General features: G+C 35.2%; 1 protein-coding gene across 3 annotated transcripts in view; it reads right to left on the reverse strand.

Moving 5' to 3' along the window:
* Positions 1–25,100, reverse strand: part of LOC136026960 (uncharacterized) — a 167,858-nt gene that overhangs the window by 14,982 nt on the left and 127,776 nt on the right. For all 3 annotated transcript variants that reach the window (XM_065703820.1, XM_065703819.1, XM_065703821.1), the window contains exon 6: positions 12,776–12,948. In XM_065703820.1, coding sequence (XP_065559892.1) covers positions 12,776–12,948 — 173 coding nt within the window. The remainder of the gene's footprint in view (positions 1–12,775; positions 12,949–25,100) is intronic.

Here is a 25,100-nt window from a genome sequence, read left to right on the forward strand (position 1 = left end):
GCAGTGAGTTATTAGTAGAAGTAGTAGTAGCTGTTGCCCAAAAATCAAGGATATTTTAATTCATCTGTAGTACGATTAGGAGAGGATTTACTCTCGTCTGCGGGATTTACGTCGGGATATGCGGGATATGCGGGTCTGCGGGATTTACTTCCGGGCTGCTCATAGAGGAGAAAGCGTATACAAAAATTAAGCTTATACACAAATTTAGAAAGCGTATACAAAAATTATCGAGGGCTTATTTACGTTATTGCCCAAAAATCAAGGATGTTTTAATTCATCTGTAGTAGGATTAGAAGAGGATTTATTCTCGTCTCATTTATTTGCAGCCTTATTAAAGGACTCGATTAATCTTCTTAGATATAAATGCATTAGAAAAGGCCACACCTTTCTCTCCTTCAGGAAATATAACAATTCTGGACCTGTTGGTGGGTGCTAGGATAAATAAGTGAACTGCAATATTTCCCATGACAGTTTTTAAAGGCCAAGAGATTGCATTACCAGTGTTTCTGATTATGCTTCGTGGGAAAAAACATAACTTTGGAAAAGCAGGTGAAAAATCCATGCTATCTCTTATCACTTTTCTAATGAAAATTCTTTTGTTGTTTTACTAAATTATCTTTGAGTGAGCAGAATATAATAGCACTTGGGTGTTTAACATAGTATTTTAAAGAATAATTTTGTCTTGCAACAGCATAGGGTAGTTAGTAGTAAAGAACAACTAAACTAAACAGCTAAAGCACAAAAGAAAATAGCATAAAACTTTGGAAAAATGTATAGAGAAAAAAGACAAAAAGAACGACAGATAATAAAAAAAAAGATTGACTGGATAGAAACACACATCTGAAAAGCTGTAGTCTATAGGCTTCAAAGCAGAAGAACTATTTCAGCTTCACATTAGTAAACTTCTACCAATGGAGAAAAAATAAAGACTAACTAGGCCAAACAGTTATCCACACAACAAAATAGGATAAAACAATGGAAAACTGTATAAAAAATGACAAGAAAACTATAGCTAATAATAAAACAAGAGACAGAATAGGACTCAAATTAAAAAAATATAATATTTTTGGCATTCTTGTTTAGTTCACGGTGTGTCTATTTTAGCTTATTAGCACTGCTAGTCTTTTTACGCTATTGCCCAAAAATCAAGCATCTTCATTCTCGTTATTTGTCAATTAATATTCATAATAATAATTTATTTAGTATCCACAAAATCACTGACCAAAAAGTGTTAATGTATTGCAATTTGGAGTAAAAAAAAAATTAAATACACACACAAATACCCAACATGTAAAATACTGCACCAATTAAGACGTGGCTTTAAAATGGGCTAGACCACAGCACTATTTTATATTAGTTTTCAAAACAAAAAATATTAATTTATGTTTTCTGTAAGTTGTAAGAGTCAATAGGATCAAGAAAAACTCTTATGTCCTGAAATAAGGATCAATCATCTAAATCCTAGATTATAAGAGCGATGGGACCGCAAGTCATATAATGTAAATTACCCCTTTCATGTTAAGATAAATGGCCTGGCAACAACGGCTCCAATATTGAATTGGAACGATCATGCCCTAAGCTTTTGTCTCTTATATAAAACTTATTTGATAGATTGATTTTGGAGGAAAAAGAGAAGGTTATAGGAGAATAATCTATTTTTTCCCAGTGGTTTTGCTCTTTCAGGCTTTGTCAATTCAAAGAACTTGACTTTGAATACAAGTAAAGCTAGAAGCTAAATATATAGGGGATAAGACGCAGAAGCTTAATTTGCTATGGGACAGGGGGGGGGGGAGTAACTGTGGCCTCAATATCACAGTTCTTTCCCCAGACTACAGTTTACCTCAGAGCTGAAATTTAGTTTCTGCAAAAACCCTTGTCAAAACTAAGATACACCTGCATAAATCAAGCATCCGGAGAAACGGTTCAGCTTTCTTTAGTATATTTTTGCCATTATAATACTATACGGCTTATTTTTGCATTTTTTACTGTCATTTTCACTTGATTTGGGAAAAGTAGCTCCAATTTTGCTCCTCCACTTCTAGGATTTATATGAAATTACGCCACTGATGAGACGAGGCACCATTTCCACAATTTGTTGAGTTTGTAATTAAGAAAAAGCTTCAAAAATTGGGGCACCAAATTGTCACGATTTTCCAAATTTTGCCACCCTCTTCCTGATTTTATTTTCACAGAATCTTAATCTTGGTTTGCAAAACAGTGGGGATAATAGCCGAGAGACTTAGAAAATTCATTAGCTCCACTTACGGCTGGTGGAGCATCTGTGCATGGTGTTAGAGCTTTCCCTGCGAGCATATATACGTTTATAACAAAGGTGCATGAATGTTTGCACAGAAAAGCTTTGTCTTTCTATTGTACGTTTTTCTTCATCCTTCTATATTAATGGTCACACCTATCCTCATGTAGATTTTTGGTAAATTTGGTTCTGAAATTTGATTTTGACTTGAGGGGCGGGGGTAGGTGAATGAAGTGGGGGTAGGTAGCGGGGTAAATTATGGATAGTGCAGAAAACTATACGCTTTGCCAATTTGATAGCCCAGTGTACAATTCAAAGCGAAAAAAAAAATCACGTTATTTTAAACTTTCAGCTTTACTATCTAGCAGCAGTAAAGTACTATTTTTCTCCCAAAAATTTAAGCACCATTAGTTAGGCATCACTAAAAAGTATCCACGAGCTTCAGATATCTAATTCACTCTAGTCAGAGACTTTGATATTTAACTTTTGTTAGAACCTTTGGAGGAGACAATTAGAGCTTTTCGACGCGCGCGCATGTGTGGTTTGGAAACAAAACCCACTTCAATATTTTCTGAAAGTTTCAACTCAATACCCTTAGCTGTTTCTAATATTTCTCAAACACAACCGTTTACAGCCTGGATGAATATAAATGTCTTATGATACGGTTTATTTCTAAAACTAGATAGATAATTCTTTTCTAAAACTAAAAATAAAACTAAAACAATAGGTAATCATACATAACCTTAGATTTATTTTTTGTAATTATGCTAAATTTAGTTTTAGTTCAATAGTACGCTGTCCTCCCATATTTCCTATTGATTGAAGTGAAATGTCATTGTAGTATGATAGTAAAAGTATTAATAAAATGCAGATTTTTCTCTCTTAATATTCAGATTGATCCAATGTTTTTTCAACATCTTGATTTAATAAGCCATGCATAGAGAAAATGAAGGTTTAGAAGGCCAAACCTTTCTTGCTGGATTATGCTTCTACCAGTATTGTTACTCTTTAGTATAATTTAAGTCAATTTTTAAGTTCATAAGAATCACATCAAGAGTTCCCAATCACTTCACATTTTTTATATTCCCGAAGATCAAAAACAGTGTCATTTTTTTAGAAGTGCCACGTTTCAAGTCAGTCGCGCCCCAGCACTGCATTTAATCCTTTATAATGCAGTACAAAATCGAATTGTCACACCCTCTGTAACCCGTGTAGTACCAGGATCTAAAGATTGGAACCTTGGTAATTACGAAAGACCAGTGTATCATCACCAAATTTTATAGATTTCCTGACGGAAAGAATTATCTATTTTGTCTTTTTTTAAATAAAAAATGCTCATTATTGCTAATTTTTCAATTAAGGGCTACTTATGAAATATAGTGTTAAAAGTGCAACTTAATTGTGTCCTCTGTAGCATTGATCTCATCGAATACTTTGTACTTACAGGGGAATGCTCCAGCCTTTTTCCGTGACAGTTTTTAAGCCAAGAGACTCCACTACTAGTGTTTCTCATCCTGCTATCTAGCTAAATAGCACTAAGTACCTGAATCTTGAAAGCAGTAATTCTTGTCAATTAAAACTTACGCCATCTAGATAAATATGGTTAATTTTTACCGTTTGCTTGTGAAAATCGTATTTGGTTCAAAATTATGCTATTTCAGAATATACCACAATATTCTGATACTATTGCAGAAAAAAGATAGTCTTGAAAAAAAAAAAAAAACAGTATTTGACACCTAAACGTCATTATACACTGGGAGAAAATTCAGTAAAATGACCAAAAGACTTTTCATTGGGAAAGTAACAAGTCTTAGCCTTGATTTTTAAGTTTTAAGTTTTTCACCTACTTTTCTGACATTATGTTTTATTTTCATTTTCTTTCCATGAATTACAATCAATAAATTTTATTTATAATTTTGAAATGCAACTAAATGAAAATATGGATATACGGAAATATTAAATAAAAAAACAAGTTTTTTAACTGAAAGTAAAGAGCAACATTAAAAATCAAGACGACCAGAAATAATTCCGTATATGAAGGTTTTACCCCTCCTCAAGACCTTGCTCTTTACACTAAAGCTGTTAGGACTTTTAAAAAAAGCTTCCCATTCTATTAAACGGCCCCTGTGTTTCAATAGCCGTTCTTAAAAAAATGGGACAGACAGTTAAACTTTAGCGTAAGCAGCAAGTTATTGAGAAGAAGGCAACTTTTATATGCGGAATAATTTTTGTTCGTTTTAAGTTTTAATGTTGCTCCTTACTTTCAATTAAAAAAAACGTATTTTGTCTAATTTCTGGTGGTTTTCAAATAATGCCAATAAATCTGGCTCACCCTCCATGCAATATACCCCTCCCCCTTACTAAGAAATCCCCCATCGATATTCCATCTAAAGTAAAGTGTGCCCCTGACTCCCAACAAACCCCCTCCAGCCAGTTCAATCCTCGTTGAAAATCCTCATCCCCGTAAAATGTCTTTTTCTTCACACGGTAAAAACCCATGGAAAATTCCTCCGGAACATCGCATACAAAATTGTAAGACAATTAAAAAGAATGTAATACGATAAAAAAGAATTTTGTGTAGGAATTTTGTCAAATCCCCAAAGTGTAAAATTTCCAATGGAAAATACATCCCAGGGAATTCCCCTCCAAAAAGAAGATTTTCCCTATGGAAATCCCTAAGCCGAAAATCACCCCTCCAATAAAATGTCCTTATTCTTCCCAATAACAAACATTCTACGTAAACAATGGGCAAATTTCACAACTCTCCCCACGGACTTCGGGGGGCATTTCACCTTAAGTAAAACAACTCTCCCCACAGACTTTGGGGGGTAATTTTACCTTAAGACATAGTTATTTGATCTTTCAACTATACTAAACAAAATGGATATCTCAAAATTTTGATCGATAACTCCAGGAAAAAAGGGACATAGGATGGGGGCCAGTAGCCCTCCAATCTTTTTGGTTACTTAAAAAGGGCACTAGAGCTTTTAATTTCAGTTCAAATATAACCACTCCCAATCTTCTAGAACCATTGTTTCGATACGATCTCCCTTGAGAAAAACAAAAAAAAACATACAATAAAAACAATAAAGAGGCATTCAGGATCTTTCTTCTGGCAAAAATATCAAATTTCCACATTTTTGTATATAGGAGCTTGAAACCTGTACAGTTCGGTCCTCTGGTACGCTGAATTGGATGGCGTGATTTTCACTGAGATTCCTTGAATTCTATGGGGTGTTTTCCTCCTGTTTCAAAAATCAGGCAAATTTTTTCTCAGATTCGTAACTTTTGGTGGGTAACACTAAACTAGATGAATCTTGTATATTTAGAATCACCCCAATAAGTTGATTCTTTTGATGTATCTATTGATACCAAAATTTGGTTATTATTCAGCCGAGTCACTATAGCTTGTATATATATATATATATATATATATATATATATATATATATATATATATATATATATATATATATATATATATATATATATATATATATATATATATATATATATATATATATATATATATATACCCCCCACGTTCCTTTCTTTTAATTTGACCAACCGCAACTACCAAAAACTAGTTGCTCATTTTACAGTCAAAAAGTGCAAGGTATCAGTTGTAGTAGCATATCTCCTGTAAAACTAACTGATCAAGATAGCAGTGACAGAGATATATACAAAAATGATATACAAAATACAAATAATGATAGTAATAATGATAAATATGCACAAAAATGATAGTAGAGATATAAGTCCGATAAATTCTGCATACAGCTACTGGGACAATTAGACAGGATCCAAAGTAGGTATATGGTATTTATTAAGGTATTATAGTGCCCAGTCCGGTAAAAATAGATGGTATCCTAATATAGGTAAACTTGATGTAGGAAAGAAAAATAGTTACATATACTGTTCCAGTTTTACAGGCATGACAATCTAGTTACAATCAATAGAGTACTTGGTCATAAAATAGCCTATAATTTTACGTGATTTTCACACTATGGTAAGAAAGTCTTGAAAGCCAGAGGGAGATTTGTTTATATACTTTCTGGATAAATTGTTCCACTTTTTAGAGTTATAATGAAAGAAAGGTTGAGATGGCTAGGACATCATCTTATGGAAGAAGGTTGACAGACTGCTAAAGATTGTTGTTTTGACCACCCACTTGTGGCCGAATAATACATTGGTCGTTCCCAAATGAGGTGGAAAGAGGCCATCAGGAAGGATTTAAAGGGAATTAGGACATCTTGGGAGGGGTAAAAAATGAAGCTTTAAGTAGACTGGAGTGGGGCCTTGATAGTTTTACGGGAATCAGTTGCCATGGCATTGCGGTGAATTGGTAGTAATAGTACTAGTAGAAGTAGTAGTACTACCAAAAACTGTACAAATGTATATGGAGGTAACTTTCACTAGAAACAGATTTCCTAATTGTTCCCACATTTTTGAGATACATATGGTTGTGTTTATGTTTAAACTTAATCAGCTTAAACAATCAGTTTCATTGTCACTTTCCTTGGTGCTTTAATCTAATTAAGCGATGAAAATGTGCTGTTGCGCCCTAATATATTATGGTTTTCATACAAGCGTAACTATGAGATAAGAGTCTTACGCTCTATTTTTATTACTAAAGTGTTTCCATGGCTCAAAACCTTTTCTCATTTTCGATTACTCCCTAATGACCGATAAAAAGAATGAGCATTCCTTTGTTTCCGAATTTATTATTTGCGGCACAGCTGCAGAAAGTTATCATTCAGACGGAAATTCAGTAGAAAATAAGGGAATGGAATTAGTAAAGAGAAAGGAAAGGGAAAATATTTATTTCAAATTATATTTTTCTGAAAATTCATATATTTGTCAGTTACTTTAACATAGTGTAATAGAATTTTTTTTTTTTAGTGATTCGAACGTTGAATTCGATCAATATGGAAGTTTTGGAATGCTCTATGCCATGTAATTTTGTATGTTTTTGTATCGTATTATAGACAGATATCTGCTCAAATTCAAGGTTTTGAATCATATGATTCAATGAAACATTGATAAGAAAAAAGAGGATTAGCCGAGTAAAGAGGAAAATAGTCTTATTAAAGTATTAAATAAAAAAAACAAGTTTTTTTAAATGAAAGTAAGGAGCGACATTAAAACTTAAAACGCACAGAAATTACTTCATATATGAAAGAGGCTGCTACCTCATTAACGCCCCGCTCTTTACGCTAAAATTTTTTACTGTTTTAAAAAGAAGAATTGAGAGAAAGAGTCAAACTTTAGCGTAAAGAACGGGGCGTTGATGAGGTAGCAGCCTCTTTCATATACGAAGTAATTTCTGTGCGTTTTAAGTTTTAATGTCGCTCCTTACTTTCATTTAAAAAAACTTGTTTTTTTTATTTAATTTCTGAACGTTTTTGAATCAATGCATGTTTTGATTTTGGCTCTCCGCAGAGGAATAATTAAAACGAAATTTGCATTTTTTTTTTGGCTAAATGGCTTTCTCATAATTTTGATCGAATGATTTTGAGAAAAAAAGAGCGGGGGAGGAAGCCTAGTTGCCCTCTGATTTTTTGGTTAATTAAAAAGGCAACTAGAACTTTTAATTTTTTACGAATATTTTTATTAGTAAAAGATTTACGTAACTTATAAATTAGCTTACGTGAAGAACTTTTGTATTCTCATATTTTTATTACATATATGAGGGGGTTCGCCCCCTTGTCAGATCCTCGCTCTACACTAAAGCTTAAGTTTTGTCCCAATTCATTAAGAATGACCCCAGAATCACAAAAGCCGTAGAATAAATAGTTGAAATTACTAAAAATACTTTAACGTAAAGAGCGAGGTATTAGGAGGAGGTGAGCCCCTCAAATGGGTAATAATTTCTGTTTGTTTTAAGTTTTAATGCTGTTCCTTACTTCCAGCTGAAAGATTTTTTCATATTTATTTTTTCATTGTGTTTTTAAATAATGCTAGTAAATCCTGCGCTCCCTTCATGGAGATTTTCTTCCCCCATGACAAATTATCGATGGAAAGTTCCCCCAGCATATCCCCCTCTTTTCAACCCCTCCCCCAACCAAAAAAATCCTCCTGAAAACGCCTGTATACTTCCCAATAACCATTACTATATGTAAGCATTGGTCAAAGCTTGTAACTTGTTGCCCCTCCCATGGGGACTGTGGGGGAGTAAGTCGTCCCCAAAGACATAGTTATAAGGTTTTTCGACTACGCTGAATAAAATGGCTATCTCAGAATTTTGATCCGTTGACTTTGGTAAAATAATTAGCGTGGGAGGGGGCCTAGGTGCCCTCCAATTTTTTTGGTCACTTAAAAAGGGCACTAGAACTTTTCATTTTCGTTAGAATGAGCCCTCTTGCAACATTCTAGGACAACTGGGTCGATACGATCACCCCTGGGGAAAAAAAAAACAAAAAAACAAATAAACACGCATCCGTGATCTGCCTTCTGGCAAAAAATACAAAATTCCACATTTTTGTAGATAGGAGCTTGAAACTTATACAGTAGGGTTTTCTGATACGCTGAATCTGATGGTGTGATTTTCGTTAAGATTCTATGACTTCTAGGGGGCGTTTCCCCCTATTTTCTAAATTAATGCAAATTTTCTCAGGCTCGTAACTTTTGATGGGTAAGACTAAACTTGGTGAAACTTATATATTTAAAATCAGCATTAAAATGCGATTCTTTTGATGTAGGTATTGGTATCAAAATTCCATTTTTTAGAGTTTTGGTTACTATTGAGCCGGGTCGCTCCTTACTACAGTTCGTTACCACGAACTGTTTGATTTACACTCGAATAAGCATTAAACTTATGCTTTGTGTAAAAATCTTATACTCATAAAGGGTCTTACGAATTTAAGGATGTTAAAGTTATAAATGTGATTTCAATGCATTTTCTAATGGTAAATAACAAACAGGTATTTTTTACGTTGGGAAAAAGACTCGTAAAATACGAAATATAACGTTTATTTCTTGAAATAAAAAGACAGATATTCAAAATAAAACCAAACATTGTAAAAGTCAAATTGTTCTTTTAAATTGGGAAATGTCATTTTGTAAAAAAAAAAATAATCCAGAAAATCCAATAAAATCTAGATAACGCTTCCAGGTCTTTTATTTCTCATAAAATTTGATAAGTTTCTATGTTATTTTCAAAGTTTAATCCCGTCAACATATAGTCTAAAGAAATATATGATATTTTGGACATCATATTCTATTTCACCATTCCACCATCCAATATAATTTCCCTAATGGCTACTATAATGAACATTGCTCCTCAACCAAGAAAGTAGTCGGCATACATATTAGTCCGACCGACATAGTAGTCGGTCACATTGTCTCTATGACCTGATTTCTGAAAGGATTCTTTTTTAATTTTCCTATTTGTTCTTAGCGGTAAACACTTAGTTATTCTGTTTGATCTAAAAGACTAAATGAGCTATAAATAAGAGTTTGCAAAGTATTGTTGCAATCAACATGTTATAAGGTGTCGTTATATGCGTTTTTGGAACTCCTGTGAAATTCTATTTTCTGAGCCGAAGAAGACTTATCTATTCACTTATAAAAACGACTTAGATTGGAAAAAAAGAAACTAAAAACGATAGAAAGAGACGAAGTAAATCATTTCTAAAACCATACTTTTTTTCCATCAATAAAAAAAGAAAATAGTTACAAACCAGAAAACAGCTTAATCAAAACTGTGAAAAAAGATAGGACCTTGATTAAAAGTGTTCCTCGTTTTTTAGTTTTGGTTGAATTTGTTATTGAAAATGACAACAAAATTACATGGTTTGTATTGTAGTTCACCAATCGCATAGTGTCAGTGTCATCACAAGACACATGGGGGTTTCTATCAGTAGCCCATGGCCCAAATTTGTTGCCCTCAATCATTCGGCTGTGCATTAAGTCCTCCCTGATGATAAGACCATATAAAGTATCAGCAACTTAAAGGATTTTATCAGTTAAAATTACAGGAGGAGCTTATATTTGTTTTTCTCACTGGGTAGAGTTATTTTTTGGCAATATTGCTTTGCAACAAAACTAAAAAACTGGGCAAGATGAACCACATGCAAGGTTATTTGGTTTTTTACATTTTTAGAGAAGTTTCAGCACAAAAGTTTAAATAAGATTATACTGATTCATGGAATAATGGAATTAAAAAATTATACTTTTAATTTCCCCGGGGGCACTTCCCCGGCGCAGACGTTTTAGGGATGCAAAACTTTATATAAATAATCAAACGGTTATAATCATTATCTGAAAGTATGCTTTTATTAAACTAAAGTATCGGGCACAGAAAATAAATGAAGTTAATTAATAAATTATTGACTGATTAGTAGCCTAAAATAAAAATGAATTTAAAAAATTAAATTAAGATAGTAATAATTAAAAAATAAATTATTTATAAAAATAAGATAAAAATGATAATAATGATTAAACCAAGATAGTAATAAATAAAAAAAGAATTATTAATCAATTAATAAAGATAAAAAGATATCATTAAAAAGATAAAAAAGATAAAAAATATCATTTTATCTTTAAAAAGATAAAAGATATCATTGATCAACTTCTCCCCATACGCGAGACGTAAATAGCGACGAAGACCACATTGCTTTTCCATTAAAAACTCCAAAACAAGAAGAACAATAGGGGATTCTTTTCGCAGTGGGAAACAAATTAGAATGAATATTTCGGCCACTTTTCACGTTTCTCCAATCCTTGTTTTATTAAATCAGCCATTTAGGATCTAATATTTAGAATTTGAGCCACTCAGATAAAGATTTACAAAACTATCTGAACAAACTCTACCTTTCCAGTTTTACAAATAGCTTTCGAGAAAAAAGGGAAAAAATAATTGCTTTTGGGAGCTCATCATGCTGTCCCTTGTGAGTCTTTCGAGAAGATGAAAGAAACTCTACATACAAAAAAGGGACCTATCAATATGCTCAAGCTGTGATTGGAATCAACAATTGGTTCCCAAATATTTAATAACCTAGATCTCCGTTGCTTTTTGCTTTATCTTCAAATTAGGCCATAAGGATATAAGCAGCATAAACCTTCAGCTAGGAATGATAGAATACTATAAAAACATTAAATTCGAACTTTGTATACATTATTATTGATGTATACAGCTTCTTTAAGAAAAGATTAAAATAAAGAACACTAAACTTCAATGAAAAAAGAGGTATTGTATTTCTCATGAAACAAATGCTAATTCATTAGATTTATTCCAAAATATATTATAGATATCTTTAAGTAGGTCTTTTACAATTTGTACTGTTATAAAGTTATTAATGGCCTCTTAGAATGGGACCAGAAGACTGTATGAGATATACTTTATAGCATAAGAGGACATGTTATTTAAAACTAACTCACAAACAAAAACAGAAAGAAAAATATGGAGAGAGAGATGGAGTTAACGAATATGAGCGATTAACTAGATACTATCCCGATCAGTAAGCAAAAACTAGACGGACTCCAATGACTCATTAGCGTCTATTCACATTTTTTTTTGGGGGGGGGAATTTATTTTTAATATCTAGGGGAGGCGATGAAATCGTCATCCTTTTGATTTGTTAAATGAAAATATCAAAAAAGGGATTTTTAACGAAAATACCCCTCAAAACTGTATTTTTTCAGAATCTAGGTGATGGTAGATTGGCAAATTTATATAGGCAGACAGCCCCCCTCACAATAGACAAAAATGCAATTGAAAGTTAATGTCCACCAGGCATCTTTTCAGCATTGTCCCTTGGTCTAGATCCCTCAATCTGTTGAACCTATATCTGCCTTATCATTGTAGTGAAGTATAAATTAGGTTTTTAACTAGTGAACAGCAGGTTTGATCATGTATAAGAACAAGTAAAAAGAAAACAAAAATCAAAATAGTAAAAAGAAAACAAAAATAGTAAAAAGAACAAAAATCAGGTTGATGAAAGTAAAAAGTAAAGTCCCCTCTTTACTCTAAAGTTTTTTACTGTTTTAAAAAAGTAGAGTTAAGAGAAAGAGTCAAACTGTAGCGTGAAGAGCGGGCCGTTGATGAGGACGTAATTTCTGTTCGTTTCAAGTTTTAATGTCGCTCCTTACTTTTCGTTAAAAAAAACTTGTTTTTTATTTAATTGCTGAAAAGACACACAGCCTTTCAGCATTTTACGTGGGTAAAAGAACTTTACTTGGAACTTGGAGTTTAAACTACGAAATAGTACATTTTAGACAGAAAAGTTTTTTCTAGGAGGAAGAGAGGTTACTCGGCCGGTATTTCGACGATAGATTGTATGTATGCCCCCTCTTCCGGGCAGTCAAATTTTAATATTATATTGTGTGTTTTCAAGCCATTTTAGCGCTTTCAAAGTCATAGCCTTGCTTTTGCAAAAACAGGTTTGAAGATACACTGTTTTGATAGTGAAGTTTTTTGTCGTATTGAAAGACCTTGAATTAATAATTTGATTTGGCTTATCTAAGGCCCTGAATGCTGTGGAATGTTTTGAAAGAACCTTTAAATAACAACTAACTTACCCCGGCAACATCTGGCCATTCACAAGCTCCAAGAGAAAAGCTGAATGCAAGTCCAGCTGGACATTCGACGACTCCATAGGTACCATTGGAGCAAATCAGGAACTTGGTACAAGACCCCTGTATTGGAAACACACCATTTCTTCTAGGACAAGGCCCGGCTCGTTGGGGAGGCTCTGCAAAAAGGGAAAATTTAACTTTTTGCATTCACTTCAAAATAGATCATGTTAAGATCGTATATGCAATTCTTATTTTGTTAATGATAGTTTCTCTTATCATCTCCAAAATTTGTACGAAAATCTAGTGATTTTTAATCTTTCAACTCAATATAATTTTAATCCCTACATCGTCTGTCAAATTAGGCCTATAACACACTTCTAGATGCAGCTCGTAGGGGTGTTACTCTTTTATAGCTTTTATGAAAATTGCTATAAAATTTTTTGGGCTTTCTGTTTCTTTTTTTCTTTCTTCCCTTATGATGGTACATAGTAAGGGTTTTTTGTCTATATCTTTTGAATCTATGTTTGAAGTTTCTGCTACTAATTCTCTCTAAATTATAAGCAGTTGTACCATGGGTGACCTTATGGGGGCGTCAGTCCCCCTGGCCGAATGACACTGGCTCATATTTTATTTTAGAGGGATTCTATTACACAACTAGACCCCGGCGCCGTACCAATACAGGAAGGATGGTGGTGCCGGAGGCGAAAAATAGCAGCAGCAGCGTACCGCTGGTGCAATCATTCTTGATCACAAAAATTTTTGTTTGGATTAGTCTTTCTCAAATCCCAGCTTTAATTTAAATCAGATTTTGGCCTATTCACGAGTTAAAAACTTTCCGAGCTGCTGCCTGGAAGCCGGTCTTCTTTGTTATTCATCAGGAGAAGAAGAAATCTAGTAGAAACACTGTTGCATTTCAAAACCCTTGTATAGTAGTTGAAATATCTAACCACTCTAAATACCTAACAAAGTTAAATACCAAAATTAGTAGTATTTTTCATCGAGCAACCATCACAGCTGGGTTGGTAGGAAAATATTTCCCCTTAGCTTTTGCATCATCAAAAATCCAGAAGGGATTTGGAAGGTATATTATCTTCAATGTAGATGGTTTTGATAATGAAAATCTCTGCTCTTAAATACAGACCAACCAAACTTTTTTTGCCAATGAAGCTGGTGGCAAATTGCCGTGCTCATTAGAGGTTCTGACTCCAGCCCCATCCCTGGCTGCAACACCCTCTACTCGCCCAATGCTTTCAGTAAGCGCTGTAATTTTGCAGCTACTGTGAATTAGGATAGTCACACCTGAACAAGTGCAACCATATCCTGGCACCACCAAGAAAACAAAATTCTTCAAGGAAGAAAGGAGGACAGAACAATAGTGCCCCACTAATACATCAGTGAAAGCAAACATTGAAGCTGCCTTCGCTACAAGGGTGGCAAAGAAGAGGTGGAAAAGAAAAATTAAAGCAACAAAAGCAAGAGGAACAAAGAAGCAGATTGTCAAGAGATTTGGCGAAAAGACAGCACTAAGGGTGAAAATAAAACTGGATAGGTTCAGACAGTGACTGTTGACGGAAACTCAAACAATTTTCTAGGGTAAAATAGTGAAAGGAATGCGAACTTAGTTTTGATTTGGGCTGCAGTTGGCAACTTTGTAAAAGTAATCTATGATGGCTATTAGGGAGAAGGTAAAACCTACTGCAGAGTAGTACACAGCTATGAGTAGTGGGAGAGGTAATGTGTGAAAGTGGTTCAAACAGCCAAATCATATCTACTACTTGAAAGATGATTTAGCACAAAAACCCCCAGTACTTGAACAGTGTGTGATCTTGGACAAATGTTTTGACTAAAATGTATCTTCCCTTAACATGGAAAGCAGGTTCTTAATCTTGGACCTGTTGCAGACAGTTTGGATCGGCTGACTATAACCCTATAGCCAAGTCTATTTAAATATTATTACTGTTTTTCACAACACATGTCAGTGACTGAATCTGTCGAAGATTGAGATACTTTAATTTTAACATTCTTTGTTCAAGATTGGGCAGTAGCCTATTTTCCAAGATTAGAGTGAAGCTAAAAATTTGAGGTCTTCACTATTAACTGTATATGCATTCAAAATAGTTACAGTAGCATATGGTGGAAACGTTCAAATAAATGAAATACTCATTAAGAAAATTTAGAGATGATTAGTAGAGAAAAATTAATTTTTCATGTTGTATAATAGATATAACCATTGACACGGTGATTAGGGAGACCTGCATTTATAGTTTCCTTCCCATTCATTTCTGTCGATGTCTGAAATAGATCCCCATCCTATAATTAGAAACCTCCTAGTCTGCTCCTATTAATAACGCCTCCAGTGGTTCTATGACAAATAATAAAACACATTAATTGTTCTCGAAATTAGGAATTTAACAGTCAGGAACTTGATAATTTTCAGAACCTACCGTTTCAACTAACGTATCTATGTCACGGAATCAAAACCTCAGTATTTACAAACACCTGCCTAAGACAAGGACTCAAGAAATATTGATTCTTTGCTATACCAAGGTGTTTTGAAATAAAGAGGTCCTTAAATCCAAAGTTCCTACGTGGAATTTATTCTGTTGTTATGTTGAGTTTCATCCATCCTCGCGGGACGTTTTGGGGCCAATCCTTTTGACAGGACATGAACTAGGGCTTGGTACGTTGTTCTATCATTTGTAGTTCGAGTCAACCCTACGATGCGCTTTCGGTCAAAGTTTTCATTCCACCTCTTGCTTGGTCTACCTCATGGTCGAGATTCATCTATGGTTCCTTCGAGGAAGATGTTTGATAGACGGTCATGGTCCATTTTGCAGGTACTGAAGAAACTTCCTGAAGAAACTTCGTTTCTTCAAGGAAAATATACTGAAGTGCCCTTTTATCACCAGGTTATAAGCTTTCGTTTGCAGAAAAAAACATTCCTAAAATTATTGAAATTGCAAAGACAGCATTTCCCAAGCCTTGTCCATCCCCTTGAAATTTTTTTTGGGATGTACATGCGCTCTAGGCCTGATATTGAGACATGTCTTTTCTTATTTTATGTAAACTTTAATAAGAATCGAAATTGGACTATGGCAGAGTTGATATGGCATAATCAATATAGCACGCATGCCACTTATTAGTGAGTAAGTTTATATACTAACTATGTTATGAGTCTGTCGGACGACAGGTATTCAAAACAGTGCTGAAGCATACTCCTTTTTGGAGATAAAGGGAGGAAAAAAATCAACCCTTCCCCAAAACAAAAATAATACTCCGATATACTCCATCCAAAGAAAAGAAAACTATAAGTTTCAAGTCAGTACTAAGGCCACGAGAGAAAACAGGACTTATCGTCTTATACCAGGGTTGCGACCCAGTAATAAAAAAGTCAATAGAGTCTTAGTAGTTTTCTGGTTGATTTAATGATTTTCTTTAACAATGTAGTAATTTTTGTACAAATTTTGCGATTTTTGGCTTAAGTCATTAGGGTTGGCAACCCTGTCTTATGATGATCGAAAACCAATTGAACTATGATTGTAAAAATGCTTCGGACTCAGGAGTATCATTGGCATTAGCTACTAAAGGTGTAGCCTTTTGTGACTAGATAGGCGTTATGGATACTTACAAATTTTATTAAGTAACACATAGAAGGAATTTGCCAAAAACCAAAGTTTATAATAGAAAGGTGAGTTATAACCAAAATAGAGATAGAGTAGGGTCAGCTATCAAACGAAAGAAATCATAAAAATATAGAGCTTGATAGTAATCTTCGCTTTTATTGCCTCTTAAAGCAAATCTAAATTTTCCTCACAAATTGAAACTATTACTTTTATAGCCAACAAGAAGCAATTTTGCTTATCAGCAAATGTTTTTATACGGTGACGGAGCATTAAATTGGCTGTTAAATGTTATCACTCATTTTAACTGACAGCGTGACCATATATGACAGATGGAGTCACTAAACCAGGAAATTATTTTTTGTAAAATGATAGAGCCTAGGGAATAAATTTTTTCCGACTGGCTGACTTCCTAATGTTTTCTGACATAGGCATATCTCTAAAGACACTGCAATTGCGTCGATAGAAACGGATATACGAGTATACAATTTATTCTTCCTCTTTTATGCTGAGTTTTTAGAAGGATGATAATTCTTCTTGGTTATAAGCCTTCAGACCATTTCAATAAATAAAAGGATGTTTTTTTTATTTCATAGAAAATTTGATATTTATTAGATTTCCTTATTTGATAAACTTTCTCTTTTATTAAGATCGACCAGATCTGACCGAAAGAAGCTGGACCATTTCTTCTGATAGCATTTGAATATTAGACGAGGCTAGTATTGAAAATAACAAGATTTGATTTTTCACTAATGGACAATGTTTTTTTTTCAAAAGATAATTTTGTTTTGTTAGGTTTTGTTTTAAGCATTTAACTTGGTCCAAAACTTTTTTTTGTAGCCGGGTATACGGTATTACATATAAGTCAAAAGCATGACTTCCAGACATCCCCATTCACAAATGATCCATCCAGAGGCCAACATTGTAAAGTTCACGAAGCATAAAGCCACTAAACTGGTCTGGAACTGAATTATTTTGCAGCCAACTATATGCTCTTATGAACATTAGCTTCCAGTAATATGAAGCAATACATTTTAAAGTATTTTTAACCATCCTTAAAGCTTATTTAAATAATTATACTTAACATTATATTAATTATAATTATATTATATAAAGTAATAAAACTTAAATTGTAGTAAATGATTATATTTAAAATAAATTACGTGTGACCCATGTATTATTATGTTTTTCCCACATGGGTTTCCGTTTAAGGTTGTGAGAAGCTCTGGATTTATTATCTCTTTTTTTCCTAATTCATTTCTTTCCAAAATTCACGAAGCATTTAGCAAAGTCAATAACCACGGTGATCTTCTGCTTGACACGGTTACCAACTTTCACAACAATAAAAATAACGACTAAGGTCTGTAATTAGATAAATTCTTTTTAATGAAGAAAGGGTGAAAAAATGAAATTTAAACGGAAAGAAATTGTTCCGTATATGGGGGGTCCTGCCTGCTCCCTAATTCCTTGGTCTTTACGATAAACTTTTTTAGTACTTCAACGGCCCTTGTGTTTCACCCTTTGTGTAATGAGCGAGGGACTGAGGAGGGGGCATTCTCGTACACGGCTCTAATCACTTTAGCTTTATGCTCTCACTAATAAATATTTCTAAGCCTTTAATGATTTGATAGGATTTTATTGACTTGGTGCTGCAGAATCAATTGCTTACTAAGAGTCTATGGAGCCTATACAAGAGGGATCAGATGACTCAGACACTTATCAATAATTAATCTAAGTATGGCAATTATTTTGAAAGACATATAAGTAGCACGGCTATGCCATATACGCAATCCGAATGTTACAGCAGAAAAATATGTACGCTGCTAAAGAGAGGGTCACAGGATTTTTAGTTACTAGCTGCGCGCCTCTAGAAGTATAGGAGGAGCTAAGTTCTAAACTAAGGATTAAATCCCAAAGAAAATTACACTCAGGACAATTGTCAACTATACAAAAATTCAATATAAGGGCAGAAACAAGACTGACAGCTATCAATAATATGTACTAGGTGCCCAGTAAACGCTGGGCGGAGACAAAAATTAGTAACACGTAGGGTCTTAGAACTATCCATGTACTAATGTCCGGAGCAGTGAAGGAAAGAAGTTGGATTTATCGTTGAAATGTTCTTTGGATAAATGAGTAAAGAATCTGCATCAAGTGTAGCGATGGGAGCCATGTCAACGTCGACAGAGTGGAAGATCTTGAAATACACTTAGACACTTGTAGTGCGGGCGAAAAGCACTAAAATACTTCCGTGTTTGAGGAAAGCACCAAAATTGGCCAAGATGTACTTTCGAGCATGCTCTTTAATATGGATTGATTACGCAAATGAAATGTTTCCTCAGAACGCCACTAAGTGGCTTGAAATCCAAGATGGCGGACAAAAATACGAGTTTGTCATAATGAGAAGACATGGCCGTATGGAGTCATCGGCCAGTATGCAGGTAAACCAGTAAACAGGCCAGTATGGAGTAATCGATGGCACAGAAGTTCCGAATATAAACGTAAAACTAACCTAAGTTTTACCGTAGTAATGCTAGGCGCTTCAGATTCAAGATGGTGGTCGAAAAATACAAAAACTGTTAAAACAAGAAGTAATGACTTCAAATGGGTGGATTAGGAGCAATCGATACTTCAGATTCTGAAAACGCACTTATATTCACATAAATATACCTTAGTTGTACCGTTGATCCGCTTGGGGTCTAAAATTGAAGATGGCAGAAGAAAATGTCAGTTTTCCGAATCGCGTGAGGCTCATGATCCCGATATAACAGGCTGGAGTGGACTAATGAATGGAGCAGTTTTGAATATCGTTCTGTCATTCTGACATACACCTAATAGTAATACAGTCTGTACAGTAAAAATTGCCTAAGTATGAGACCAAGACGCGTCCAATTTATAGCCTTTGTTTACATTGCTAAACCAAAATCAGTTAAATACTTGTTAACTCTTCATCTCTTTATTTATTGTAAATGAATCAACATAAGCTAAACGGACGGTTTAAAGCATTTAAGTATTATAATTTTATCAGGAACACAAAGAGATCAGTCGAATCTTCAGGTAAAAAGAATAATCACATGTTCAACAATTAAAGCACTTTGATTTTCTCCAGCATAGTGGGCAACAGTTAAGGTTAAATTTCCTGCAGCAGCACCTTCTTTCACACCCGTTTTTGCAACCACAATGCACTGTCTCGCGACAGACTTTTGATGGTGGCGGAAGGGAACCTAACCAACTGGGAAGCAACTTTCCATCGGTGCCTCTGACCCAGCCAAAGTCAGAAAAACTGAGGAGGTTGGGTGTTGATTCCAGGCTGCGACTCCACACATGACCTGACTGTCGTGCAGCTCAAAGGATATGTTATAAAAGCGAAGCACTAGATGGAGGAAGTCTTTGCATATTCTTGGTCTTTCGTCGGAGAAATGTTTCTTTCCTAGATTCAGTCACGTCGTCGCAGTCTTGTTTTGCGTCGTATGTCTTCATGACAAAGCGTTCAAGGTCGTGTACTTGCTGTACTGTCACTTGGGAAGGCTGGTTTGTCAGTTGAAGGAAAGTCTCTGTCAGTTCTGGCATATTTTGCCAAGTCGCAAAGAACTGCCTCTTTGAGTGGTGGATAAAAGAAGAAAGGGAATAATATCCTGTAAACGCATAGAAGAACGAAAGTGCCTGTGATTTCGTCGGCCCGACCGATCGAACTATTTCGTGAATGGGAACGAACTTTAGGTGTGTACCGACACCAAACGCAATACATAATTCGGATACTCCAATGCGACCAAAGCATGAACAATCACAATCACGTGTGTGTCCACCGTTCGTATGAGAATCGACGCATGTCCTTGTAAGACTGCGTCACAAGCGTGAAGCAAAAGGCGGGTGTCAGACTCTTCCTGTGAACATAAATGGATGAGATTCTGCTCTTCAAATGCCTGGTTAGCTATGCACGTGTTTCCAGCAATGCAATATACTCATTTTGACGTTGGAGACCTTTTCACGACAGCATGAGACTGCAGGTTGAGCAAGTCTTGTTTGCATCTACTTGCAGGAATTCTTTCCACTTCAAAGGGATTTTTGTGTTCGAAACAACTCTTAGTCATGAACCCTTGCCTCCCTGACTTCTGACAGACGAATTTAGACTATTCAATCTGTAAACATCGAATTCGAGATCAAGTCTCTTGACATGTCTGAGTTGATACTCTATCATGGGAAAAACACGTTTTTTGCATACTCTCCGAAGGTCTTCGAATTCCCTGGGCTCAACATTTGCACCAGAGCAGCTCCGTCTATCAGTTTCGCTGTAACATTAGGAACGTTAACTTCAGCAGCTGGGGTTAAGCTGATTAAGACATCTGCAAGTTCAGCCTTGCTGCCGACATGAATCTGGCCATCAGACTTCATAGTCGATGGATACTGATTGTTTTCGTGTTGAAGAAGGCGTCATGTCACCTCCTCGAGCAACACAGCCCACGTAGACTGCTCCAAACAGTGATACATTATTTCTAGCTGCGCAAAAACTAGCGGGCAAAAACTACGTCATTTATAGTAACGATGAAACTGACCACTAGATGACAGGTTGAACGAAAGCAGTCGACATGGAGGCAAACTTAAGCCGTTTGCAATGTGTCATATTTGGACGGACGAGCATTGTTTTTTCGTTGTTTTCTTATTTTGAATATCGGGTTTTTCATGCAAACTGGTTGTATTTTCTTATTTAGTTTAGTATCAAAATGCTTCTTATCATTATTCAGAGCAATAGACAGGATTCCAGATATTATTACTTTAGTCCACTCTTACTTTCCTATACCAGTGCCATCGATTACCCTAGACCAGCCTATTTGAGCAGTAATGTCTTCTCATTTTAACAAACTCGTCTTTTCGTCGGCCATTTTGAATTTGAGGCGCCTAGCGGCACTGCGGTACAACTTAGGTTATTTTTGCGTTCATATTCGGAACCTATGCCATCGATTAACCCATACTAGCCTATTTCAACAGCCATGGGTTCTCATTTTGACAAACTCTTATTTCCGTCCGCCATTTTGGATTTAAGGAACCTAGAGGCACTACGGTACAAGTTAGGTTACTTTGAAGCTCATATTTTAAACCTGTGCCATCGATTACCCCATACTAGTCTGTTTGAACGGCCACGTCTTCTCATTTTGACAAATTCGTGTTTTTGTCCGCAATCTTGGATTTCAAGCCACCTAGTGACGTTCCGAGGAAAAATTTCACTTGCGTAATCGAGCCACATTAAAGAGCATACTCGAAGGTACATCTCAACCAATTGTGGTGCTTTCCTCAAATACGGAAGTATTCTGGTGTTTTTCGACGCTTTTCGTCCACACTATTGTGAAACCGTTATCTCTTATGTCTACGGACGTCACTCAAACTTCAGTAGTAAGATGTCCTCGCTGCATCTACAATGCCAGGTCTGTACTGAGGAATCGTCAATCTCCCATGCGCCAAATCCCCGGAAGAAATAAGTTTTAATTGGGAAAATTTCACCATTGAAAAGTGTGTTCATGGGCTGGTGGAACATTTGGGGGCTCAACAGTCCACCAATTCAGTCATTTTTTCCTTGTGCCCAAAGATGTTTTTCTCGGTGCCACACACTCTTTTTGCTTTACACTGTTTTTGATGAATGAAAAGCTCGTTTGAGGAGTGGAAGAATTTCCTCTGGTACTACCAAATTTAACCTTGACAGCTCATTTGTTGAAACTTGTAGCGTTGCATAAAAGCACCAGAGCCTTAGGCACTGGAACATGAGAGGAAAAAATGAGAGGCAATTAAAATAAATATTAGCACCTATTTAGGCGACAAAACATTGGCGATACTTTCACACTGGCTGTATGGCACTTTGACAATTTTACAATGACAGTTTCGATAATGAACGAAAAGTTAATTTCACAGAAATGATAAAACAGTTCATGGTAGCAAACTGTAAGTAAGGAGCGACCTGGCTCAATAGTACCCGATCTCTTAAAAACGGAATTTTTGTATTTTTGCCAGAAGAAAGATCACGGGTGCGTGTTTGTTTGTTTTTTTCCCAGGGATGATCGTATCGACCTAGTGGTCCTAAAATGTTGCAAGAGGGATCATTCAAACGGAAATTGAAAGTTCTAGTGCCCACTTTAAGTGACCATTAAAATTAGAGGGCGACTTGGAACCCTCCAATGCTCATTTTTTCCCAAAGTTGTCGGATCAAAATTTTGACATAGTCATTTTGTTCAGCATAGTCGAAAAACCGAATAACTATGTCTCTGACGACAACTTAACCACCCACAGTCCCCTGGCGAACGGCTGGAAGTTATGAGCTTTGACCATTGTTTAAATATACTAGCCTATTGGTTATTGGGAAGTATACAGACGTTTCCGGGAGAGGAGACTTTTCTGGTCGGGGGGGGGGTCCAGAGGAGAGGGTTACATGAGAAGATCTTATCATGGAGAAAATTTTCATGAGGGAAGAGAATTTTTCAGGAAGGGCGTGTCTGAGATCCCTAAAATTATTATTTTAGTGTGTAAAATTATGTATTTAAAATTATGTATTTTATTATTGTAGTATTTTAGTGTTATTTATAGTTATTATTTTAATGATCGTATTATTTAAAAAACGATCAGAAATTCAATAAAAAAACAAAATTTTCAACTGAAAGTAAGGAGCAACATTAAAACCTAAAACGAATAGAAATTATTACGTATTTGAGGGGATTTGCCCCCTCGTCAATACCTCACTTTTTACGCTAAAGTTTTTTAGTAATTTCAAAAGGCTATTCGTTCTAACTAAACGGCCTTTGTAATTCAGGGGTCATTCCTGAAGGATTGGAACAAAATTCGAACTTTATCATAAAGAGCGAGGCATTGATGAAGGGATGAACTCGCTCATATACGTAATAATTTCTGTTTTTTTTAAGATTCAACGCTAATAAACAACCAAGAGAGTTTTGGTTGTTTATTGTCACGTCTGGCCAAATCGGCTTAAGAACTTTCATTCGCCAAGCTTACGGGCAGGGTTCAATGTTGCCACTTACTTTCAGTTGATTTTTTTTTTTAGTTTAATGTCAATAAAGCCTGGTAACAAAGTGTTATAGAAGCATTTTGATGTGTGTTGTGTTCTTTCAGACTCAATTCCAAAAGTTAAAGTTTTCTTGCAATCTGAACTTTTCAAACAGTTCGTGGTAACGAACTGTAGTAAGGAGCGACCCGGCTCAATAGTAAACGAAACTCTAAAAAACGGAATTTCGATGCTAAGAGACATATCAAAAGAATCGGATTTTTATGCTAATTTTAAATATATAAGTTTCATCAAATTTAGTCTTTGTCATCAAAAGTTACGAGCCTGAGAAAATTTGCCTTATTTTGGAAAATAGGGGTAACACCCCCTAAAAGTCATAGGATCTTAACGAAAATTACACCATCGCATTCAGCGTATCAGAGAACCCTATAGAAAAAATTTCAAGGTCCAATCTACAAAAATGTGGAATTTCATATTTTTTGCCAGAAGACAAATCACGGGTGTGTGTTTATTTGTTTTTTTTTGTTTTTTTTTTTTTTTCCAGGGGTCATCGTATCGACCAAGTGGTCCTAGAGTGTTGCAAAAGGGCTCATTCTAACGGAAATGAAAAGTTCTAGTGCCCTTTTTAAGTGACCAAAAAATTGGAGGGCACCTAGGCCCCCTCCCACGCTCAATTTTTCCCCAAAGTCAACGGATCAAAATTTTGAGATAGCCATTTTGTTCCGCATAGTCGAAAACCATAATAACTATGTCTTTGGGGATGACTTACTCCCCCACAGTCCAAGTGGGAGGGGCTGCAAGTTACAAACTTTGACCAATGTTTACTTACAGTAATGGTTACTGGGAAGTGTACCGACGTTATCAGGGGGATATTTTTGGTTTGGGTGTGGGGTTCAGGGGAGGGGGCTATATGGGAGGATCTTTCCTTGGAGGAATATTTCATGGGGGAAGAGAAATTCAATGAAAAGGGCGCAGGACTTTCTAGCATTACTATAAAAAAAAACAATGAAAATGTAAACATGAAAAAGTTTTTTCAATTGAAAGTAAGGAGAAGCATTAAAACTTAAAACGAACAGAGATTATTACGCATATGAGGGGTTCTAAGAATACTCTAGCATAAAGAGCGAGGTATTTAGGAGGAGATAAATACTTCGCTCTTTATGCTAAAATTTTTTTTAATAATTTCAACTATTTATTCTACGGCCTTTCTGATTCAGGGGTCATTCTTAAAGAATTGGGATAAAACAAGATTTAGTGTGAAGAGCGAGGTATTAACGAGGGGACAAACCCCCTCATATATATAATCAAAAATATAAGAATATAAAAGTTTGTTACGTAAGTTAATTCTTAAGTTACGTATTTTTTTTACTAATAAAAACGTTCGTTAAAAATAAAAGATTTAGTTGCCTTTTTAAGTAACCGAAAAATTGGAGGGCAACTAGACCTCCTTCCTCACCCCTTATTTCTCAAAATCGTCTGATCAAAACTAAGAGAAAGCCATTTAGCCAAAAAAAGAATTGATATGCAAATTTCATTTTTATAATTTATGTACGGAGAGCCAAAATCAGACATGCATTAATTCAAAAACTTTCAGAAATTAAATAAAAAAACAAGTTTTTTTAAATGAAAGTAAGGAGCGACATTAAAACTTAAAACGAACAGAAATTACTCCGTATATGAAAGGGGCTTTTCCTCCTCGACACCC

This window comes from Artemia franciscana, chromosome 5, assembly GCF_032884065.1.
Source record: "Artemia franciscana chromosome 5, ASM3288406v1, whole genome shotgun sequence".
Lineage (NCBI taxonomy): Eukaryota > Metazoa > Arthropoda > Branchiopoda > Anostraca > Artemiidae > Artemia > Artemia franciscana.